This window comes from Enhydra lutris, unplaced genomic scaffold, assembly GCF_002288905.1.
Source record: "Enhydra lutris kenyoni isolate GAN:26980312 unplaced genomic scaffold, ASM228890v2 scaffoldscaffold19, whole genome shotgun sequence".
Taxonomy (NCBI): Eukaryota; Metazoa; Chordata; class Mammalia; order Carnivora; family Mustelidae; genus Enhydra; species Enhydra lutris.
Window position 1 is genome coordinate 9,184,586 of NW_019154103.1, and position 22,078 is coordinate 9,206,663.

Below are 22,078 nucleotides of genomic sequence, written 5' to 3' on the forward strand. Positions count from 1 at the left end.
GACTTACGAAAATGGCCACTTCTTATGGTTCCATCTCACTCTTGTCACAGCTGCCTTCGTAGTTCTGTTTTGAAGATATGCACATGTTGTCCAGAGTTAAAGAGAAAATCGCTTTCAGTTCTTTTTATCCCACTAATTAAAATTGAATTGTCAATAGCACCCTAATCCTACCCTCTGCATAAAATTGGTTCTCATCCATGCTGCTAATGATTTTAGGCCATAGAAAGTGGGTTTCATATTAAGAACATGAACAAATGGAGAATGAAAGTTAATGAAACTTACTACCAGCGCTGCTGAATAACTTATTAAACTATAGCAAAGAGGAGGGCAGCTAGCTTTTATGTAGCAGTTTTTTTGATATGAAGCATTGTTCAATGCTCTATTAAATATGTTCTCATAATGCCTGCTGGCTTTCAGAAGTTTGGTTGTTAGGTAGCAATCTGTACAGAGGTTCAATTAACTTTCTTGCATGGTTTTCTTGTCAGTGACTCGTCTCATGATGAAATTAATTATTTTTGAAGACAATTTTGTAGAACTGTCTGGTCTAGGTATTCACTGTTCAAAATGCTTTAAGAAGAAACATGTGGCTTTCAAAGTGAGGCTAGCATGGGAATGATCTGTCACATTTTATTGGGTCACTGAATTTTTGCCAATGGCATAGCTTAATTTAAAAAAAATGGAAAGTTTTTATCATGAGTAAGGAAGGAAAAATATTTAATTATAGTAAACTGCTAGGGAAATTATTTTCTTATGTCTGATATTTTAATGTTTCTCAATGTTTGTGAATTAGCTTTTTAGTTTAAAGCACATTGGGCAGAAGAACAAAAGATAGCTAGACTATGAGAGATTTTTATGAGCAACTAAATAAAAATCCAGCCAGAAAAGAGGATGCATGATTCACTCTGAAAATAATTTTGATACATTTCATCCATATATGGGAAAGGTAGTAAAAATATCTGTTGTTTCCCTTCTCTTAGGCGTGGGCCATGACTATCAGTGGATAGGCCTCAATGACAAGATGTTTGAACATGACTTCCGTTGGACTGATGGCAGCACACTGGTAAGTTGCTCATGAAAAATGATACCAATTCTGGGAACTTGGTAGCATGTGCTGATTGCGTTTTACAGGGGGTGTATTTGATTGAGACCTATTAAGTGACTTGCTCAGGTTCACTCAGTAAGATAAATGAATGTTAGAATAGAGTCACTGTGGCTCTCTTTGAAAGAGGAGTGTATCAGAGTCCATTGAACTGGAAAACCACATCAGCTGCAGAATTGCCTCAGGTTTGTCTTTCAGATGGTTATCTTTGCTTTTTATGGCTTAAAAAAAAGGGGGGGGAAGAATAAATGTAAGAGAAAAAGCCTTGAAAAAAAAAAAATCTACCTTTCCTTCTTATATAACTGCACTGGAAATCTATGGGGCCTGGCTCATTTTTATCCAAACCAAGATGCTCATTTTTTTCATCTTAAAAAAGATTGCTGAATTATGATCTTGTGGATTTTCTTCCATTCAAACTCTGCTGACTAATTATATATTTTAAGCTTTTTCTGCCTCTTAAAGAAAGGAATAGAATGGTAACACTGGCCCCAAACTTGAATTGGCTGAAATAAGATTTTGGGGCAGCTGAACCTGTTTTGAGTCACTACTCTGAATACACATGAATATAATTTTTTAAAAATAGGTCAAGTGTGGTTAGCTATATACTAGTGGTTCTAGGCACTGGCTGTTCATTAGAATCACCTGGGAACATAATTTAACAACTGGTGCCTAGGCATCAACTCAAATTCATTAAAGCAAAACCCCACTTTGCTTTTTAAAAATTATCACTAGAAAAAACAAAACAAAACAAAACCCTGGTGGCTGGCTGTATTTTCCACGTGTTCTCCAGGTGACTCTAAATTGCAGACAAGTTGGGATCCACTGGGCTGGACAATAAGTATAAATTCAGTTCTAAATTAGATAAATAACAGGAAGAATTGAAAATAATGTTTAAGCTCTTTGTGTGAATTTATTTAGGTACCTAAGTTTCATTCATTACTTGCCACTCATGTGGATTTAATGAGTTTGGCAAAATGTAAAATTCATCCTTAGAACAGATGCCGAAGGAATTTCTGCTTTTGGATGTTCTCCTCTGTCTGCTGAAGAAAGCTTTTCTATGTTCTTATGGACGTACCGCTCAGTTCGTCTTTGTGTCAGTTGCTATACTCAGCACCTTGCATTCGTATATTCCCCACAATAACCTCTAAGAGAGGTATGAAGTGTTTTATAGGTATAGAAAGGGAAGGTCAGTTAGGCTGAAATTTTTGCCCAGAGTCACAGTGCTATTAAGTGATGAAGCCAGTCTCCAAAGCCATGCTTTATTTTGGCTGGCACCTCCTTGACTTGAAATGATATCCCTTATTACATTTTGCCTTTAGCAACCCTGAAATAAAATCTGGCCTCCCCTCTCTGTGTCATCACGCCTTATCTTTAATCTGGACTGTTGTCACTCAGGTCCAAACGTAGGTCATTTGGCAAGATGCAGAAAAAACAGGGAAGGTAGATTGTCCATGAAATACATTCCCACTAAGATATGTGAACCACATTCTCTGGATCAATACTCCTTGTTTTATAATTGTCCTAACTGGACAATTGTTGCATCTGCTTATTTTTATTTTGCTAAAATGAATAATAATTTCAGGGGGGATAATTTTGGTCAGTTAGATTAATAGGCTGGTAGGCCATGAGTTCTTCTATATTAATTTTAACTGAAGATGGACTATTTTGCTTTTATTAATTTAATTTATATGTGAACATAAAAACTAAAGGATTTTTTTTTCCTGTATGTTAAAACTGTTTTTATAATTTTGTTGATGTATTTTTATATAGTATAGACATTTGTCGAGTTTTCTTTTGTGGAAAGAATATTTCGTTCCTACGGTATTATTGGGGTCTGAAGACCCTCTGTTGATCTTCCTCCCACACACTTTCCCTTATACATAGCCCACTGAAAAGTGCAGGTCCTGTGAGGTCCCAACCATATTAGAGAAACTAGAAAGCCAAGGACTCAGGTAGGGCTCTTGTTGGTACTTACTTGTGCCTTGCAGACCTTGACCACAACTTATCTCACGGTGTCCATCTGTGTTCTTGCCCTGAGCCTGGAATAGCTGCATTTGGCCGGGTATAATGTATGTAAAGTCCGTCATCTGCTACATACCGCCCTGATTAGACGAAGTCCCCAACTTCCAATCTGTTGTTGATTATATAGAATTGATTTGTTTTCATTCATGGCATTTTTTTGTATGTTTCTAGATGTTTATTCTGGTCATTAGCAGTTCAGCTTTTCAAAGAAGTGGTTCTCTTGCTCACTTTTTCTTTCTTATGGTGTCTGGGACAAGGCCATATACTACCTATGAGCTTGGCTAATGACACTGAAATCGGCTTGTAGCTGGTAGCTGTGTCGGGGTCTCTAAAGCATCTCAGGGAACCTTTCTCTCCTGCCAGGTGCCATTCAGGGAGGCTTCACTCATCAGATGTCACTCTGCCACTGTGCCCAAGCAAGCCAACTCAACGATTTTTTTTCCTGTATCCATTAATTTTTAATGGACTATGAAAAATACGGTAAAAAAATAACTTCATTGCCATTTCCATGGTCCAGACTGGTCCTCAACTTAGTAAATAAGCGAGCATTACACTTTGCAAAAAACAAATCTTGATCTTCCCAGGAAATTTTCCAGAGGAAGATAACATCCCTCGTGTTCTGGTGAACCTTACCCTAAATTAGTTTACATTTTTACATTAAAACCCAAAGGTTATGAAGAGAGCATCAAGTGAAGTCCTCAGTTTGAAGAAGGCAGCAGATGAATTACATAAACAAGGAAAGTGTATCAAAGAAATGACACAAGCAAATCCAGAAAGCATTCTAACAGACCCTTGGTCCCTTCTTAATTCCCTCTTTGTTTCAAATAAAAGTGTGCTAAGGAGTGTCCCTAACTTTGAACATTTTGGAACAGAAAAGACCATCTGCCCAGCAGCCTGTCTCCCTCCCATTTGACTGATCTCTGGCCCACTCTGCTTTTGTAGCCACCCTCTCCCTTCCTTTCTGAGACGGCCTTAGGTGTCTCTTAAACTCGTTTGTAGTTCTTTCTGCAGCCACCATCCCCTTAACAGGTTCCATATGTTTGCAGGCTTTGAATAAAATAGGTCTTCTTTGTTTCGCTGTTTACTCCAAGTGTCTTGCCTTTGAAAAAATCCCTAATAGTAAACTCTACGTCTTCAAGGCAAAGCTGTATCTGCTTACACTTGGAAATGGTGTTACCTTGACTGTGTGCAATTTTAAGGACTTTGTTTATGTTTTAAAGTGATTTCTCCCCTCTCCCCTTTGCCCCCATTTTTTGTTTGAAAGATTTAGTAGAGCTTATTCTCCTTGGGAGGTAGAGTAGTATTAAAATCAAAAAGAACCTTTGATAGTTACCATATATCATCTTTTATTATTCGGTCCTACAATTCAGTAAAAACAAACTAGTTTCTATTAGGTTTTTCAGTCTCTCTTATTTTCAATAATTTCTTTTCTTGAAATAATAAAACTGTGCTTCCAATAAACTTGTAGTATAATTATATCATATTTACATGATTATGCTTTATAGCTAGACTAAACCAATTTATATGCTTATACTAAATTAATAATGTTATTTGGCCGAGTTATCTAAATTGCCCTTGTTCTTCAGATTCTGATTGACCCATTCCACATTATTGGCCCATATAATATGGTGTTGATAACATGACATATTCCTGCTTTTGTTGTATCATCGAAGTCCTTTTTTATTATTATTTGGGGTGTTTACCCAATAAGTTTCACAAAAGTGTACTCAATGCAGAGACTGGGTCTAGCCTTACCCTTGTGATTTCCATTAAGGTTATTTTCTCCTAACACATTTCAGTTTTTATTTTATTACTTGGTTTTCGAATAACTAGTCACATTTCAATTTGTCCCTTGGTTTTCTACTAATGAGTTATTCTTTAACTTGACTATTGATCTCTTAACAGTGAAATGCCCCAAAGTGCTTTATTAGAAACTGACAAATAACTTCAATAATGAATTACTTTACTTGTCACCCAAGTAATATCTTCAAAGACACTAAGTTAAATCATCCAAGTTAAATACACATGAAAGCTGGCAAACTTAAACAAACATTTCTTATCTAGCTTCTATACTTTTAGCTGACTTTTAAGTTCTTTCTTTAACCTAATTGTTAAATGAATGACTAGTCTGAAGTGTTTCCCCCAGATCTGGTTTCCAGTGCCTATGACCTGCCTCTCCCCGTGCTATGAACACTTGTTACTCTCTTTTTGAAATTTTGTATACCTTCCTCTTGCCTTCAATATAAAATTCTGATTATTAGTGTGCTATACCAAGCCCAACAATTCCACCTGCCTTCCTAAGCTGTATCATCTCAAAATATTCACAGTTCCTGGAATGAGCCATGACATCTAACTCCTGAAGTTCTTTGCATAGCCTTGCCCTAGTGCTAAGAATGTTCTTATCTCTTGTCCTAATTTTATTTAATTAATGTTCAAATGCCATGTTTAGCTGACTCCCCTTCATCTCGGAAGACTACCCATTTGGGTGTGACTAAGAGCTCCTCCACTGTGTTCCAGAAGCCCCTTGTGTCCCTTTCCCATCTTACCACCATCCCCTGTGGGGCTGACTTCCTGCCACTGAGCTTTCTAAATCAGGGAGTAACTTTCATCTCTATTTTTTTGGCACCTGGCAGAATTGTTGACAAAAACAGATACTTAATAATTTTTTAATGATAATTAATATTTATACATTGCTTAACCAACTTACTGTTACATGTTGAGTCATTAAATGGCCAGTTAAGTCTTTTAGCAGATTCTCTTTGTGACAATTCTTGTTCATCTAAGTTAAATATTTTATTTAATGTTGTGCCAATATGAAAAACTTAAAACATAGTAGGTGAGATTTCAAAAATGGTGAAAAGAAAAAAAAAGTTCTCCCCAAACAGATATATACAGCTGGGTAGAATGCATCTTACAAAAGTTATTAACCCAAAGGAAAACATGTGCCTACTGGAAATGATGACAGTCTTGTCCATGGTTGTCCCAAGAATACATTTACAGTAAGCTCTGGGAAGAAAAAAATGGGAAGCAAACTTTTCAGCCTCTGCCACCCCTGCGGGTTTGAGTTAAATCAGGACAGATTTTCCATGAAACTTTAGGAAACCAACAATTACTCAAAACTTAGAAGAGGATTTTTTTTTCAAGATAGGTACACATTCTGTCATTGCACTTTCTAAAGAAAAATGACTTAAACAACAAAAAACAAACAAACAAAAAACCCTTGTTATCCAAAAACAAGCAAAAGAAAATCTTACTCCTGAATGTTATCAGATCATTTTATTATAGATTGGTTGACCAAGAATGAATTGGTTGCCTGAGGCTGGACAGGGCTTCATTTATTCACCTTCTCTCTGAGTCGATTCTTTCAAACACAGAGAGAGGCAGACATCAGGAACACCATGGAGTCATTTATCCTGCCCTGTCTGTGTGTTTCCTAGCAAAAGCATTTCCACAACTTTCTTTTCAACTATAGACTATGGTGTGTCTGTGGATAGCACAGTTAGGGACTGGACACTATTAGGTGCCTTCATGACACTACTTTGTATAACAGATCTCTGCAGCCAATGGTTTAACATCAACCTGTGGCCCTCAGGTGACAACTGTTATTGTCTTGCTCCCTCCTCTCTCTGACTGTCAGGAAGAAATTCTGACGGGAGAATCTGGTCCTTTCTCTCTTCTCTTTAGTGAGTTTCTGCAGCACCATCAAAGCTTACCCCTCACCACTGGGGATTGGATGCTTCAGTGGATCAGAAGCGGTCAGTTCAAAGAAAAACGTCACCTTAGGTAGTGTTGGCCAGAGGTTGAGGATTGAATGGAACTGACAATCCAGTTCCCTTTTAAAAATATTGAAGAACTTCTGGAAAGTTTGATTTGTTTGGTGAAAAAAAAAAAAAAATCCCTGACTTTATTCTTAGGCATTAAAAAAAAAAATTTTTTTCTATGCCCCTTTCACATTTCCTTCTGCCATCTCTATTCTGTCGGCACTCTGCCTCACCGTAAGAAGCTGCTTGCTGGTTTGTCAGCTTCCCAGGAAGTAGTCCTGGCCTCCTTCACTTTCCAGCGTACTGCTGGAGGAAACAAAAATTTCATCTCCTCTGCACTTGTCTCACTCCATCCAGCAAGTTCTCAAACACGTTCCTAATTCACAGAACCATAAAAATCTTATTTTCTAGCTTTAACCAACTCATCTTACCTCCTGATAGTTATGAGACAGATTACAAAAGGCTAATTGGTAGGCTTTTGCACTTAAAAATATCCCACTTGAAAGCTATTTCTGGAAAATAAGTGAATTTTGCTTTTTTTTTTTTTTTGGATAAGCACGGTTCAGTACTGGCAAGCTGCACACCTGGAATTTGGGACAGTGGGTTACCCTCCTGGTTAGAGTTGATGCATGAGAAGAGCCAGATTTGTGGATTGACTTCAAATACAGACATCCCTTTTTTCATAAATAAACATGTCAGCCTGTCACACAAAGTATTGTGAGAAAACCCAGCTTTGAAAAAAGGTAGAAACCATAAAGAAATAGCCCTAAACTCAGGAAGAGACACTTAAAAGGGGCAGAGAAAAGGAGTAACAAGTCGCAGGCCATAAACCATTATTTTTCTTCGGCAGGACTGTATCATTATTCCCCTTTTATAAACACAAAGGTTCCTATCCTCCTCCCTTTCCCAGATGTCTTGGACATTGAAAAGAGAATCAAGAGTATGAACTAATTCCCACTATTTTCCAAGCTTGTTTGTAGGTTTCTGCTCATTTGAAAAGATTGCCCATAATTTGGCAGAAAACAATGAAAAACAAAAGCCCCAAACCAAAAATTTAAGTTTTACTTTTTCTACCTGAAAATGTTAGAAGACTTTCGGAAAATTATTTGCAGATGGAGGTGTGTCTGCTGTGGTGTGGTTTGAGCTCCGAGTCCAATGCTACTTCTCTGTGAACAAGTCACACTGCATATCAACATTAATTTAATTATGTTAAACCTCACAGTCTTCTTATATTAACCTAAAAGCCAAGGAAAACATATGCTGTTTCCTCATCCTTTAACACATTACTCATGAGGAAAGAATTCTCAGTTTCTGTTCTGCAAAAGACCACTGAGCTCTTAATAAAAACTCGTACTTGTGTTGCAGTTCAGCTTGATTGGAAACCAAGAACTGGTTCTTGTGATTCTGCATGTGAAATAAAACAAGTCACAGAGTGGTTCCGGAACACAAAACCCTCATCTCTGCCTTGCCTTTCCTTGAGTGCAGATAGCTAATGATAGGTCAGGTAGCTGGAAGAACACTTACCCATCACTGGAAAATCATTTCATCATTGACAAGATTACCCTTCAGAAAATTATCAATGCAGTAGTTCCTTCTCGTGGAGGCTTTTCCAGCAGTGCTCTGTGAACCTCTAAAATCCCGTACAGAAATTTACATTTAATTGCTAATTGTTTTAGCGCAATTCACGGAAAAGGCAAACAAAAATGTAGAATGGGTTTTGGCAGTTTCCCACTGCATGCGGATGGGATCCTTAGCACTTCCTGACTGAAGACCTCTGCAAACAAGCTTGGGGTGAAGGAACCCACCAGCACCATTTGAGATTGGGGTTAAATGCAAAGGGCTCCTTGGGGCTCTGTCTGCCCCCCCACCCCCAACCCAAGTGCTCTCACAGTGGGAGGAACTCACATCCTTTGGAAAATGCTGTTGATAATTACAGCTTTGCAGTCCAGTGAGCTCACGCTATTACACAAGATTATTGTCTCTCCGGCACAGACACTTGCCAGCTAGCAAAATAATGGGCATATTGGCACTTTAACAACTATCAGGAGACCCCAAGTTAGTTTTTCTTCCCTTCAGCATATTTAAGTTTGTAGGCTCCAACTCCAGCCTGCCAGCCCAGGGCAATGACACCAAAACAAATGTCTCTTTCTCCATTAAAAACAAAGCTACTCTTTTCCTTTTGGTGTGAAAGACAACAGGAAAACCGTAACCTCCCTTAAAACATAAATACAGCAGGCCCCGGCCAGAGTAACCTTAAGCAAGTATCAGGATCAGAAGAGGTGTATCTCTCCTGGAAGGCAGGTCATTTGCCCCAAGGAGTTAAATAAAACAAAGTGAAATATACCCTCCACAGACTGGAAACAAACGCCTATTGTGTACCACAGCCATCTAGGGGGGACAAAGGCATTTTAAAGTTACCAAATGTTTTGATTTCTGTAATGAGTAGTCCTCCTAACTTCCTTGCAGATAACCGTTTGACCTCTTTTCTGAAAGGCTGGGGGTAACCCAGAGTGATTATTCTGAGTTCTGTATTTTGTGAAAAGGTGGTTTCTTATCAGCGTATGTTTCAAATGGGGAAGCAGTCCTCTTGGGAAAGCGTTTTCTATTTGTGGAGTTTGCTTTTATACTTGGTGGTTATCTGTTTCCCCTTGGTATCGCCTGTGTTTGGGTGTTAACTTGGAGCTGTGAGAGCACAGCCATGGCACCCTCAGTCCCAGGTGATGACAGGGCTTTGCACAGAGAAATCAGCTCTGAGTCCAGGTGCCACTTTTTGTGGCTAGTCTGGGTAAGTTTTTGCCAAAAAACAAACAACATGTGAATCACACTGCAGACATCAATTTGCGTGCACAGATAGGTATTTGTCTATGATCCGCCCTGTCGTAAGGATTTGGGGTGGAGAGTATATATTCGGCATTGCTTCCGATGCAGTTTCACCACTGATGTAAACATAAATAACTGATAATTTTAAAAGGCAAAATGGAGAAAAATCAACTATTGTAGATGAACTTTCCAATCAGATAGAAAATTCAGATTATAGCTGCCATGACCTATAACAAAAGAGAATGCAATCTCACGGGTAAATCCTGTTTAGCTGAGGTCCGTCTTCGAGCAAAATATTCTCTTTATGCTTTCCCTCACAAAACTGAGAGGACATACCACAGATAACTCTTTAATCTTGCCACATGAAGGAAATAATCATGATGGAGGGGGATATTTTAAATTCTGTTAAGTAGCTTGGTTGGTAATTCATAATATAATAATGGATAGAGATCACCACCTAGTGGCCATATTGTATTTTGTGTTTCAAACCACATACCCAGAACTCCACTTAGATCTAGTAAGAATAGCATTCCCCGTGAATTAAGTTCCTGTAGTTTTGAGTGTAAAAATTCTAGTGTGGTCTGCATTATACTGTGAACTTAAAAGTTAAATGTGAAATTAGATGATTTTTCAAATGCACTGTGAGGCTAACACACGGAGCCACATGCTTAGTAAGTTCCCAACAACTGAGGCAAATATTGGATCCAGTCTTTCCCATATCTTCACTTTATACACTGTAAGAGAACACAGTGGAAAGTTTTCCTTGGCCAGTTTCACTGGTATGTGAACCTAGAGGACTTTTTTGGTTTTCTTATGAAACTTTTTACAGTGAATTAAATTAGCAGTGTTTGGGGGAGGGAGAGTAAGTAGAAAGCAGTGACTAGACCCTTCATGGAAAGATTCTAAATTATAGCTGGAAGACTTAGGAAGTTTTCCCAACAAGTACAATAATATATTATGTCACAGGACAGCTTCACTGGACAAATGTCAAGAATGGTTTTTATCAATGGAATGTGTATGATTTATTAAATGTACTTGGCAAAATCCATAATAGTTCTAAAACATAGAGGCTTTAATTGGCCATTTAAGATAATCTAAATTATAGTAAATTTTAAAGAATAAAAAGTGACTCTGTCTAAGCTGAAGAAGTATAGCTAAATATGTGGATAGGTGGATGATAAATAAATAGATGATAGGTTGATATATAGATAGATAGGCAAATAGAGTGGGTCCTTGGTGGCTGCATATTCAAGATTTGCAGTTTCAGTTATAACAAGAGACCCTAAAGATCTACAATATGAAATAATTTGTACTTCTTTCTCAGGTTCAAATTTGAACCATACTCAGTTGTTTACTAGTGTGTAAGAATTCTTCAATTACCTCTCATGTGTTTCTAGTAGATAGCTTGATTTTAGCACCTCAAGAGGTCTATTGCTATTTATTCCTCTGTCAGTTTAAACATGTTGGATCTTCTGTATTGTATTTATGGTGGAACCTATCTGCCACACAGTTCTGGGGAAATAGGAGACATTTCTAATTATCCTAGATAATTCTTCTCTAGTGCCAAGAAGTACTGTATTTGTAGGGGTGTGTGTATCTGTGTGTGTCTGTATTTCTGTGTTTGTGACTGATAGTGGTAAATCTCACATTTTTTTTTTTCACAAAAAGCTGAACTTCAATTTTATTTAGTATCTGTGAAAATTCTGCTTTCTTTTAAGTAAAGAGGAAGAGAAATCAAAAAATTCTAGAGTATCTAACTTTTTAGGAGAAATACATAGTGCCACTCATTATTCTTTATAGTTATTTGTCCAAGTTAAGAAATCATAAAACTCAGTGAAAAGAATTTGAAATGGGTCAAATATGGAGAAGAGTTAATTATCAATGAAGTTTTGATGGGACCAGTTGCTTTGAACACTTCTTTGTTTTAAGATGCTGATAGAAAGGATTTAAAATTAAAAATAAAGAGTTCAAAAAAAAAATAAAAAGTTCAAGGTTTCTGGGATTCTTTCTCCACTAGAGGTTGAAAATGACCTTGTACCTTCAAAGTTTTGGTTTTTGAATTGACACTCTCTTGGAAAGATGTGTTTTTAAAAAACTTGTTTTTTCCAAACATACTATTGGGAAAGTTGCATGGAGGGATAAGGCTAAGTCAGTCTGTGTTTCAAGAACCTCCCTTGCTCCGGTCTTTCCTTTTCACCACCTAGCTGTTAGCATTTTTCCTCCTAAATGGATTTGCTTATATACGTATCAAGTAAAGGACCAGCTGGGTTGTGACTGTCCCAGCAGTAACTGATTAATACTGGATATCTTGTTTCTTTTCTTTAACTGAGAGCCATGCTCAAAGCTGAACCCAAGAAACTCCTTTTCTAAAAGCTAAGCAAAGGAACTAGTTTATTTCTAAATCTTGTATATTTCTGAAATAATGTTTTTTTAACCTCAGAAAAAAAGGCAGTTATCCATCTCCACATAAGGAAAAGGTCAATTTAGTCTCATTACATTTTTATCATCAATTTGTTTTGTTCATGCCTGTGATACCAGTTATCTGCTGAGATTTTAGGGCCATTGATCATGGCCCCGTGGTGTGTATTTTAAAGATAAAAAGTGTGTCCGGTATCTCTGAGTGATAGTTGGGACTCCTAGACACTATATAACCAGAGATTCACCTTGAAAGGATGTCAACCCTATCTAACTTGAGTAGATTGCTAATAACTTTCCAAAGCAGAGACCCCACCTCTACCCCCAAACACACACACACACACACACACACACACACACACACACTTTATCCTTCTCAGTGTGTTTATGGAATCAAGTTGGAGACTTGCAAAGCTCTGGGAAGAGAAAATATCTCTTCAGCCATACTGCTTGAGAAGAATGAGTCAGGTCCCTTGTAGGTCTGTGAAATTGAGGTCACTTGTTGAGAGTGAAGAGTTTTGGCAGACAGAGAATTCTTGTGTGCTCCAGAGGACCTGCAGGTTAATTCTTTGGTTTTATGTTAAGGTTAGACAGAAACAAATTTTTTACAATAAAATACAGATTATTTGGAACAACATAAGCTAAACATCTATAAAGTTTGATAGATTTTGGTGAATAACTTCGGTCTCTTCTGAGTTTTTCTTTTTGATATCAGGACTGATTCAAAATGAGTTCTCTGGTTTGTGGAGACAGTTTTCATGTGAGAGAACCATGCTTTGCTGTTGGATTGTGGCCAGGATTTTTTGAATCATTTTATGCTTTTGGCAGTTGACTTGTTTGAACCCATTTGGGGAAAAAAGAAAGAGAAAGCAATAACTGAAAAGTTATTAAATCCAATTTAATTGAAATAGTTGTCTTTTTTGGCACTTGTTTTCTACAGATACAGAGAAGAGTCATTTAACTGGAACTCTTTGTCATACAATAGACAACATGAAGCAATTTCATACTGATACAAAATAATATACAAGTTTGTTATAGATGAGGTAGAAAATTTTCTACCTTGAGGAGGCTTCTTCTGTGTCAGCTACTTGAGTTTTATGTCGTGATTTTCTTTGCTGTAGAAGAGAATGAAAATGCAAAGTAATTTAGGGTTCTCTTTTCAGATATAGTCTTCATCTAATTCTGCTTTCTTGGCGAAGCAATGAGAGTGTGGGGTTTGGGTTGGAGCACATGAGTCTCTGAGACACAGACAGACATTCAGAGGTCTGATCAGCGTTTGTTTTTGTTGATGGTGTTAAAATGAATTCTCTGCAAACCATGCTGGCTTTTTTGGAATAATTCTTAGTTTGCCCATCCAGCCCTAGAATAGGGTTGATTTAGGGGAGATCACCCAGGATGTCTGCTTAGAATTCCAAATGAAGAGAAAAAATATCAAGATGGGAGTTGGGGTATTTTTCTCTGCTCATTCCAGGAATCTACGTTTCCGTATGTATAAGACACTGCCTATATGAGAGAGGCTCTATTACATTCTTATAACTCAGAATTGATTTCCTGAGCAGAGATCTCTATCTAACATTTAACTTTGGTGGAAAAAATACATTATTAAACCTGAAGTCAACGATTTATTTTTTATACTCTTTCCCCTGCAAGTGATATTAAAAATAAAGCTATAAAGAATTCCAGGAGAAACAAAGAAAGTTATTCAGAAAAGTGAAGTTTCCTTTGCTAAGTTAGTTAGGCAATAACATGGAGCAAAATCAAAGCATCCTAGCCAAAATAAATCTGCACAATGGAGCTATCAGATATGAGGTAATAGTGTGACATGCCTGTGGGTATCAGACATTCTTGTAAAAACCACAGACCCAAAGTTTGGTCCTGCACCATTAAGCCACAGTTCTGCCCAAGCAATGACACAGAACACAGGTTTTAAATCACTGTTGCAAGCCGAATGTAATTCCTACCAAAAACAATTAAATCTTTTACCAGAGGCCTGTGTCTGGGCAGTGTAAGCCCTGAGAATCACTTCAGTGGCATGGAATCTGAATCTCATTTCAGTGTGGAAATGAGACGATCATTGTTCAGATCAGGAGGAAATGTCAGCTGCAAAATCCATGGCAGTCAAGTAACTGGTAACGAAGTGATATTTGTTGAGGTTAGATCAGAAAAAGTTTAGCTAAGAATTTTATAAGTTATTTCTGATTGCTGTATAGATCATTTTACAATGTTCATTTTTACCGATTCGAAAAATAATTTATGCTTGGGGCACCTGGGTGGCTCAATGGGTTAAACCCTCTGCCTTCGGTTCAGGTCATGATCCCAGGGTCCTGGGATCGAGCCCTGCGTCGGGCTCTCTGCTCAGCAGGGAACCTGCTTCCCTTCCTCTCTCTCTCTGCCTGCCTCTCTGCCTACTTGTGATCTCTATCTGTCAAATAAATAAATAAAATCTTTAAAAAAAAAAAGAGAGAAAAATAATTTATGCTCACTCTAGGGAAGTGAAAAATGTATAAGAATATATGGAATAAAATATTATCTCTGTCTCATATAACTCAGATATAAACTTTGTCACATTTTGCTGCATTTCCTTTTGGTCTTTCACAGACATGCACATGGGCGCATGCGTGCACACACACATATACACACACAGCTATATCTGAGAGTACGTGTAAAATTTGGATCATTGTGTATTTTTAGTATTTTGCTTTTTAATTTTAATGTAACACATCTTTTAATATTTTCTGTCTCCTTATATATTTTTCACAGACAAATAATTTAATGGTTATATAACATATTATTTGTCTGACCATAATTTATTGAATACATATTCACTCCATAGATTTTTACCCATTTACTACTAGTATAAATAATATTTTGGATAAACTATTGTTCACACCTCTGATTACTTTTTAGGATAGAATTTTAGAAGTGGAATTAGGGGGTCTAAGGGTTGGAACTTTTTGAGGCTCTTGATATGTATTACCAATGGTTTTCCTGAATGGTACTGCCTGTCTTGCCCAGCATTTGGTAGCCGCAAGCAACATCTTCAATTAGAAGTTAATATGAAGGGACGCCTGGGTGGCTCAGTTGGTTAAGCAGATGCCTTCGGCTCAGGTCATGATCCCAGCGTCCTGGGATTGAGTCCCACATCAGGCTCCTTGCTCATCAGGGAGCCTGCTTCTCCCTCTGCCTCTGCCTGCCATTCTGTCTGCCTGTGCTCGCTCTCTCTCCCTCTCTCTCTGACAAATAAATAAATAAAATCTTTAAAAAAAAAAAAAAGTTAATATGAAGGGGCGCCTGGGTGGCTCAGTGGGTTAAAACCTCTGCCTTCGGCTTGGGTCATGATCCCCGGGTCCTGGGATCCAGCCCCGCATTGGGCTCTCTGCTCAGCGGGGAGCCTGCTTCCTCCTCTCTCTGCCTGCCTCTCTGCCTACTTGTGATCTCTGTCTGTCAAATAAATAAATTAAAAAAAAAAAAAAAAAGAAGTTGATATGAATAAGGAAGAAGGCAACACATGCTGTTGTTCATTATTACTAAATATCAAATTATTTATTAAACAGTACCAGTGTGTGCAGGCATAATTCCCAGCACTAAGGATACAGTAGTAAACAGAAGAGCCAAAAAAGACAAATTCATGTCTTTTTTTTTTTTTTAAGATTTTTATGTATTTATTTGACAGACAGAGATCACAAGTAGGCAGAGAGAGAGGCAGAGAGAGAGAGAGGAGGAAGCAGGCTCCCTGGCGAACAGAGAGCCCTATGCGGGGCTCGATCCCAGGACCCTGAGATCATGACCTGAGCCGAAGGCAGAGGCTTTAACCCACTGAGCCACCCAGGCACCCCCCAAATTCATGTCTTCAATGAGTTTACATTCTACTAAGGAGAAAACAATACAATGCATAAATTATATGGGACATGAGAAGTTAATAGTCATTATGAAGACAAAGCAAGGAAGAGACATGAGCAGTGTGGGTAGGGACAAAGAAGCAGGGAGCATTGCATAGTTTGCACATTCTATTGAGATCTTCAAAAATGTACCACCTCTGAGGACTTTTGCTTGTTTCATGTAAGAGGTTAGTTAGAAAGTTATCTAGAAATTATTGAGCTCCAAAATCCGTAAGTATCTCAGGAACTCTGGAACCTTTGGCCATTAGAAAGTATGAAATACAGATTTTTGTTAGTTTCAAGGCATTCCTATTCCTTTATTTATTAATTTCATTTAGTGTAAGAATTTTTATTTTGATCCTGCTTTAATTTATCTGCTAAAGGCCACTTAGTTATATAGACCAGCAATAGGCTGAATATGACTTATATCTCTGCTTTCTTTTCCCATTTTCTTGTTTATTATCTATTTTAAAAGAGTAGCAAACAAACAAACAAAAACAAACATAGGTGGAGGGTGAGGGATGATAAGGGAGGTCAGTTAGCAAAGAGAAGGAAATGGAGAAATAATTGGAAACCCATTTTAGAGCAAATGTCAGTTCCTGGTTGCAGGGCGACCTGCCAGTCAAAGACGCTTTGGTGAGTATGGTCCTGTGAGCAACCTTTCCAAGGCCAACTCAGTGTGGTACCATTCAGGCTACTAAATTGGATTTCAGTCCATAAAATTCGTGGATTTTCACCAGAAAAATAAAAACACCCTTCATTCTGTGTTTTGGTAAAAACAAACCAAAAGACCCACAAAAATACAAAACAAAAATTAAAACACCACAGTAACTTTATTAAGCTTATCTTGGTTCTTTCCAATTTTATTACTTTCCAAAGATTCTTTTTTACATAGCAGGAATCTCTTATCTCCTATCTTAATTTTGGCATGATTGAGGATTTTAAAGCAAAGGGAGGCAAAGAAATTGAAGAAAAAGTAGAAGGTCTCTTAATCTGGAAGCTTTCAAACTTTACATCTTCTCACAAATTATTTTATCAAAGATCAAGGTTTTTACCATACTTAATGGTCTTAAAAGCTATTTGTTTTTCTGAGAAGAAAGAAAAAAATATAGATATTCTCTAATCTATTTATTATACGTTTTTAAAAGACATAAAAGTAGCCATTGTGCTTTTTTGTTTGTTTGTTTGTTTGTTTGTTTGGTTTTTTGACATGCCCTGAATTGGAAACAATTGCCTTACCCTTACATACAGTTCTTTCTTCTCTGACTTTATCTTTCCAAATATATTCTTGTAATTCATTCTTAGATAAAAACAATAACATTAAATAAGGCAAGAAAACATATTTTATAGTGATAAAGATGTAAAAGGAAGAATAAAAATCCTATTACACTATAATCACAACTACATAAAATTATACATAAGGCCCGAGAGAAAGCATGAGAGAGTGACGAGTGATGGATTTTTTTCTATTTCCACTTCCATTAATATTGTTACATCTAATAATAATAACATGATTACATTTCTAAAGTCGAGCATTGATTATATATTTAAACATCTAAAATAACTAGAACAGAATTTCTTAGACCTATTTTATTGTCAAAGGAAAAAAAATTACATATTTGTTGAAGAGAGACTGAGATACAGATGTTTTTCACTTGAAGCATAGAAGTCTTTTTCTTTACCATTAAAATAATTTCAGTTAGGTAGTTTAAAAGTTGAGTATTTCTTTTCTCTTTTTTTTTTTTTAATTTCTTTTCAGCGTAACAGTATTCATTGTTTTTGCACCATACCCAGTGCTCCATGCAATCAAAATTGAGTATTTCTAATTCCGTTGTGATGTCATGTCTCTGTCAGTCTTATCATTTGCTACTTTTTAACTATCAAGTAGTTAGTTCTATTCTTCCTCCATTTTCACAGCAATATGAGAACTGGAGGCCCAACCAACCAGACAGCTTCTTCTCTGCTGGAGAAGATTGTGTCGTAATCATTTGGCATGAGAACGGCCAGTGGAATGATGTTCCCTGCAATTATCATCTCACCTATACCTGCAAAAAAGGAACAGGTAATGATTAATTAATAAAGAACTTGATCTGCATTTTAGTTATCAAGTGAATTCAGGAAGAATAACCTTCATCACTTCAAGACACGAGCTGGATGTCATGCACGGCATCTCTTGCTGCCTCTGGAATATTCCACTCTTCCAGTACATTTGAAAAGTTTATTTTCAGTAATGTCTTTACTTTAGATGTGAGATGCTAAGATAACAATGTAGCATTTATATTTAAAAAAAACAAAAAAAACAAAAAAAACCCCTACCTGGCAATATCTTTCAGAAAAACAAATTGCTGTCCAAGAGACTATCCACCTGCTTATTCTGATGAGGAGAACATTAAGAAAAATTAGTTGTCAACATTTAAAAATTGGGATATATTGGGGCACTTCGGTGGCTCAGTGGGTTAAACCTCTGCCTTCGGCTCAGGTCATGATCTCAGGGTCCTGGGATCGCTCTGCTCAGCAGGGAGTCTGCTTCCTGCCCCCCTCTCTGCCCGCCTCTCTGCCTACTTGTGATCTCTCTCTCTGTTAAATAAAAACAAAGAACAAAAAAAAAAATTGGGATATATTATAAAATAATCTGGATTTTTTACTTTTGTAAAAAAATAAGAACTGGTACCATTTGGTCCATGTGCAAATTTACGAGTGCTCAGAACCACCATCCTCCTTCCATGGGGACTACAGTCTCCAGCTCTTTGCTCCTTCCCTCACTGTGGTTAAGTGCCTGGTCTTTGTAGGCAGGCATTTGAATTTTTTCATCATTGCCTTAGGAGTTCCTTAGGTGTAAACAATAGCCCAAAACAGCATTGCTCTCTCTCTGGCTGAATACCTTCAACATATGATAAAATAATAACACTTGAAATGTAAGTTCTGTAATAAGAATTACTCAGTTGACATTAAATAGATAAAATTACAAATGCTGATTTTAAAAAGTCTTTATTATTGACCAATATGTTTGAATTTCTAAGGTACACTGTCCAGACTTCTTCATTTAAAAAATGGGAATTCCATCACATTTTTTTTAACCTGCTTACAATTGATAATGGTCTTTGAACATGAAATTTTGCCTATAACTTTACCTAGACTTTTTCATTGAGTGAGAATACAAATGCAAAAAATGAAATCCAATTGATTTTTTTGTCTTTGGATAAAAAATAATCAACTAAAAATATACACTCTGTAGATATTTTAGGAAAGACTTCAACTCTAATAGTAAGAAGTTCTATCAGAAAAAAGAAAACACTGAGATACACAGAGCTCGGATGAAACTCAGCTACCGGCTTGTCACTCTCTCTGCTCTTCTCTTACCTAAAGCAGAACTGACTCTGAATATCCTTTCTGTATGAGCAGCTTCCTCGGCTACGTGCATTACTTCCGCACTTTTGCCATGGGACTCATGAAAATAGCAAACCAAGTGTTTGCTGTTTTCCCTGTTCCTAGTCTAAGAAGTCTTTGATGAACTGTTTGCCTTAATCTAAATGTCATGTTTGTCTTCTTCCATATCTAGATGTTCCCTGGAGTCATGCTTTTCCCTTTGTGATCTGAGAGCATTCGTCTATTTCCCCTGGTTTTTTTTCCTAAAGCAGGATTTCTCAACAGCATCACTGTTCAACTTTTGGTCCAGTTAATGCTTAGTTGTGGGGGCAGTCCTGTGCATTGTAGAAGGTTTTGCAGCATTTTTGCCCTCAGTGCACTGAATGCCAGTAGCAGTCTCCTCTCCTCCAGACCCTCCTCCTCCTTTGCTGTGTAATAACCATCAGTGTCTCTAAACTTTACCACCTATTTTTGGGGAGGGAGGGAGAGGAAAAGAACTGCCCCAGGTTGACCACCACAGCCCTATAGCTACAAATGTTTCACAAAAACAGCACTATGGTTTGCATTTTCTGAGGGGGAAAGAGATTTGTAAAATAGGGACTCCGTTTCATTAAAGGGAAAACAAAACAAAAGAAAAATGATTCTTGTATTTTATCATCCTACTATCATTTTAGTCATAGAGACTTAACTCTTTATTAATCAATACTCTGGGGAATTTTATTAATGTCTATAGACTTAATAAAAGACTCATTTCTCCTTTCAGATAATCTTAGACATCTTTAAACATAGAGAACCAAGTAATTTTACTTGAATTAAATACCTGTAAAGAAGATTATATTTCCTAGTTTTACTAAGAGGTAATTGACAGACATCACTGTATAAGTTCAAGGCGTACTGTGTGACGGTTTGATTTACATATATTATGAAATGATTACCACAGTTCGGCTGACATCTGTCCTCTCTCTTGGATAAAATAAAAAGAAAAGAAAGAAGAATAAAGGGGGAAAATTTTTTCTACTTGTGATGAGAACTCAGGCTTTACTCTCATCTACTTTCCTATGTATCATACAGCAGTGTTAACTGAAGTCATCATGTTACATTAAATCCTTACTATTTATTTATCTTACAAGTGGGAGTTTGTACCTTTCGACACTTTCCTCCAATTCCCCCACCTCCTACCCCCAACTCTGGTAACCACATATTTAGAATTAGATTTTAGATTTGCTTTAGCTTCCACATGTAAGGGAGATCATACAGTATTTGTCTTTCTCTGTCTGACATACTTCGCTTAGTGTAATGCCCTCAAGGCCCATTCATGTTGTTCTAAATAGCATGATTTCCCCAGTCTTTATGGCTGAATAATATTCTATGGTACATGTATGTACATCTACCACAGCTTCTTTATCCCATCATCCATTGATGGACATTTAGGTTGTTTCCACATCTTGACTAGTGTAAATAATGCTGCAGTAGACATGGAGGGTGCAGATATCTTTTAGTGTTAGTGTTTTTGTAACTTTTGTGTATATTCCCAGAAGCAGAATTGCTGGATATATGGTAATTCTATTTTAAGTTTTTGAGGATCCCCCAAACCTCCTCCCTACTTTCCTAATACCTGTACCAATTTACAATCTCACAAGGGTTCCCTTTTCTCCGTATCCTGTCCAGTATGTTATCTCTGGTCTTTTTGATGATAGCCATTCAAATAGGCGTGAGGTGATGTCATTATGGTTTTAATTTGCATTTCCCTCATGACTAGTCTGTTGAGCATCTTTTCACAGACCTCTTGGCCTTTCATAGATCTTTAGAGAAATGTCTCTTCAGGCCCTTTGTCCATTTTTTTAAACTCGGTTGTTTGGAGTTGTCATCAGCCCTCCTGGTCAGAGGAGTTGGAAGACACTCTCCATAGCAGATGGGGCTGCGACTCAGCACCTTGCCTGGATGTGGGCAAGCCAGCCTCTAGCCTGGCAAAACTCATTTGAGGATCTGAATGAGGCAGATCTGTATCCGGCCAAGGTCCATGATCAGAGTATGCCTCTGCCTGGCCTCAGCAGGTAACCAAAACTGCTGTCTGGGGGCTACTACTTAGGCAGTACAGGTATGAATTTAGTCTGCCAAAGTTGAATAAGTGCTGGTTGTTTCAAGCCCCTCCCCCTTCATAGTCACAGTCGGATTCCCAGTGGCTGGACCCCAAAAATCCCCCTGTAAGCCCTGCAGTGCAAGAGCAGAGTAGAGCTCCCACAAAGCATCCCGTAGTGCTGGGGCAGGCTGATTATCTTCCACGGGTTCTTTTTTGCAACTGTGGGAACCAGCGGCTCAGGGAAGACCTCTGTACATGGTGCTGCGCAGTCCTGGGGGAAGAGCAGAGTGGTCAACGTTTAACCCATCTGTTATTTGCTAATGTAGTCTGTCTTGGTCTCTGTGGTGCAGGGGTTTCAGCCTCACCTCCCGGTACTAGGAATCTCTCAGTGGTGTCTTGTTCTTGAATAGATGCTAGTTGTTCTTGGTAACATCACCCTCAAAGTGCGCGTGCGTGTGTGTGTGTGTGTATTTTTTTATTTTATTTATTTATTTGTTTATTTATTTATTTTAAAGATTTTACTTATTTATTTGACAGACAGAGATCACAAGTAGGCAGAGAGGCAGGCAGAGAGAGAGAGGAGGAAGCAGGCTCCCTGCTGAGCAGAGAGCCTGATGCAGGGCTCGATCCCAGGACC

At 37.7% G+C, this 22,078-nt stretch overlaps 1 protein-coding gene across 1 annotated transcript in view; it reads left to right on the forward strand.

The window, feature by feature from the left end:
* Nucleotides 1–22,078, forward strand: part of LOC111148298 (versican) — a 112,020-nt gene that overhangs the window by 84,389 nt on the left and 5,553 nt on the right. The window contains exons 12-13 of the mRNA XM_022504787.1: nucleotides 978–1,060; nucleotides 17,913–18,057. Of these exons, the coding sequence (XP_022360495.1) occupies nucleotides 978–1,060; nucleotides 17,913–18,057 (228 nt within the window). The remainder of the gene's footprint in view (nucleotides 1–977; nucleotides 1,061–17,912; nucleotides 18,058–22,078) is intronic.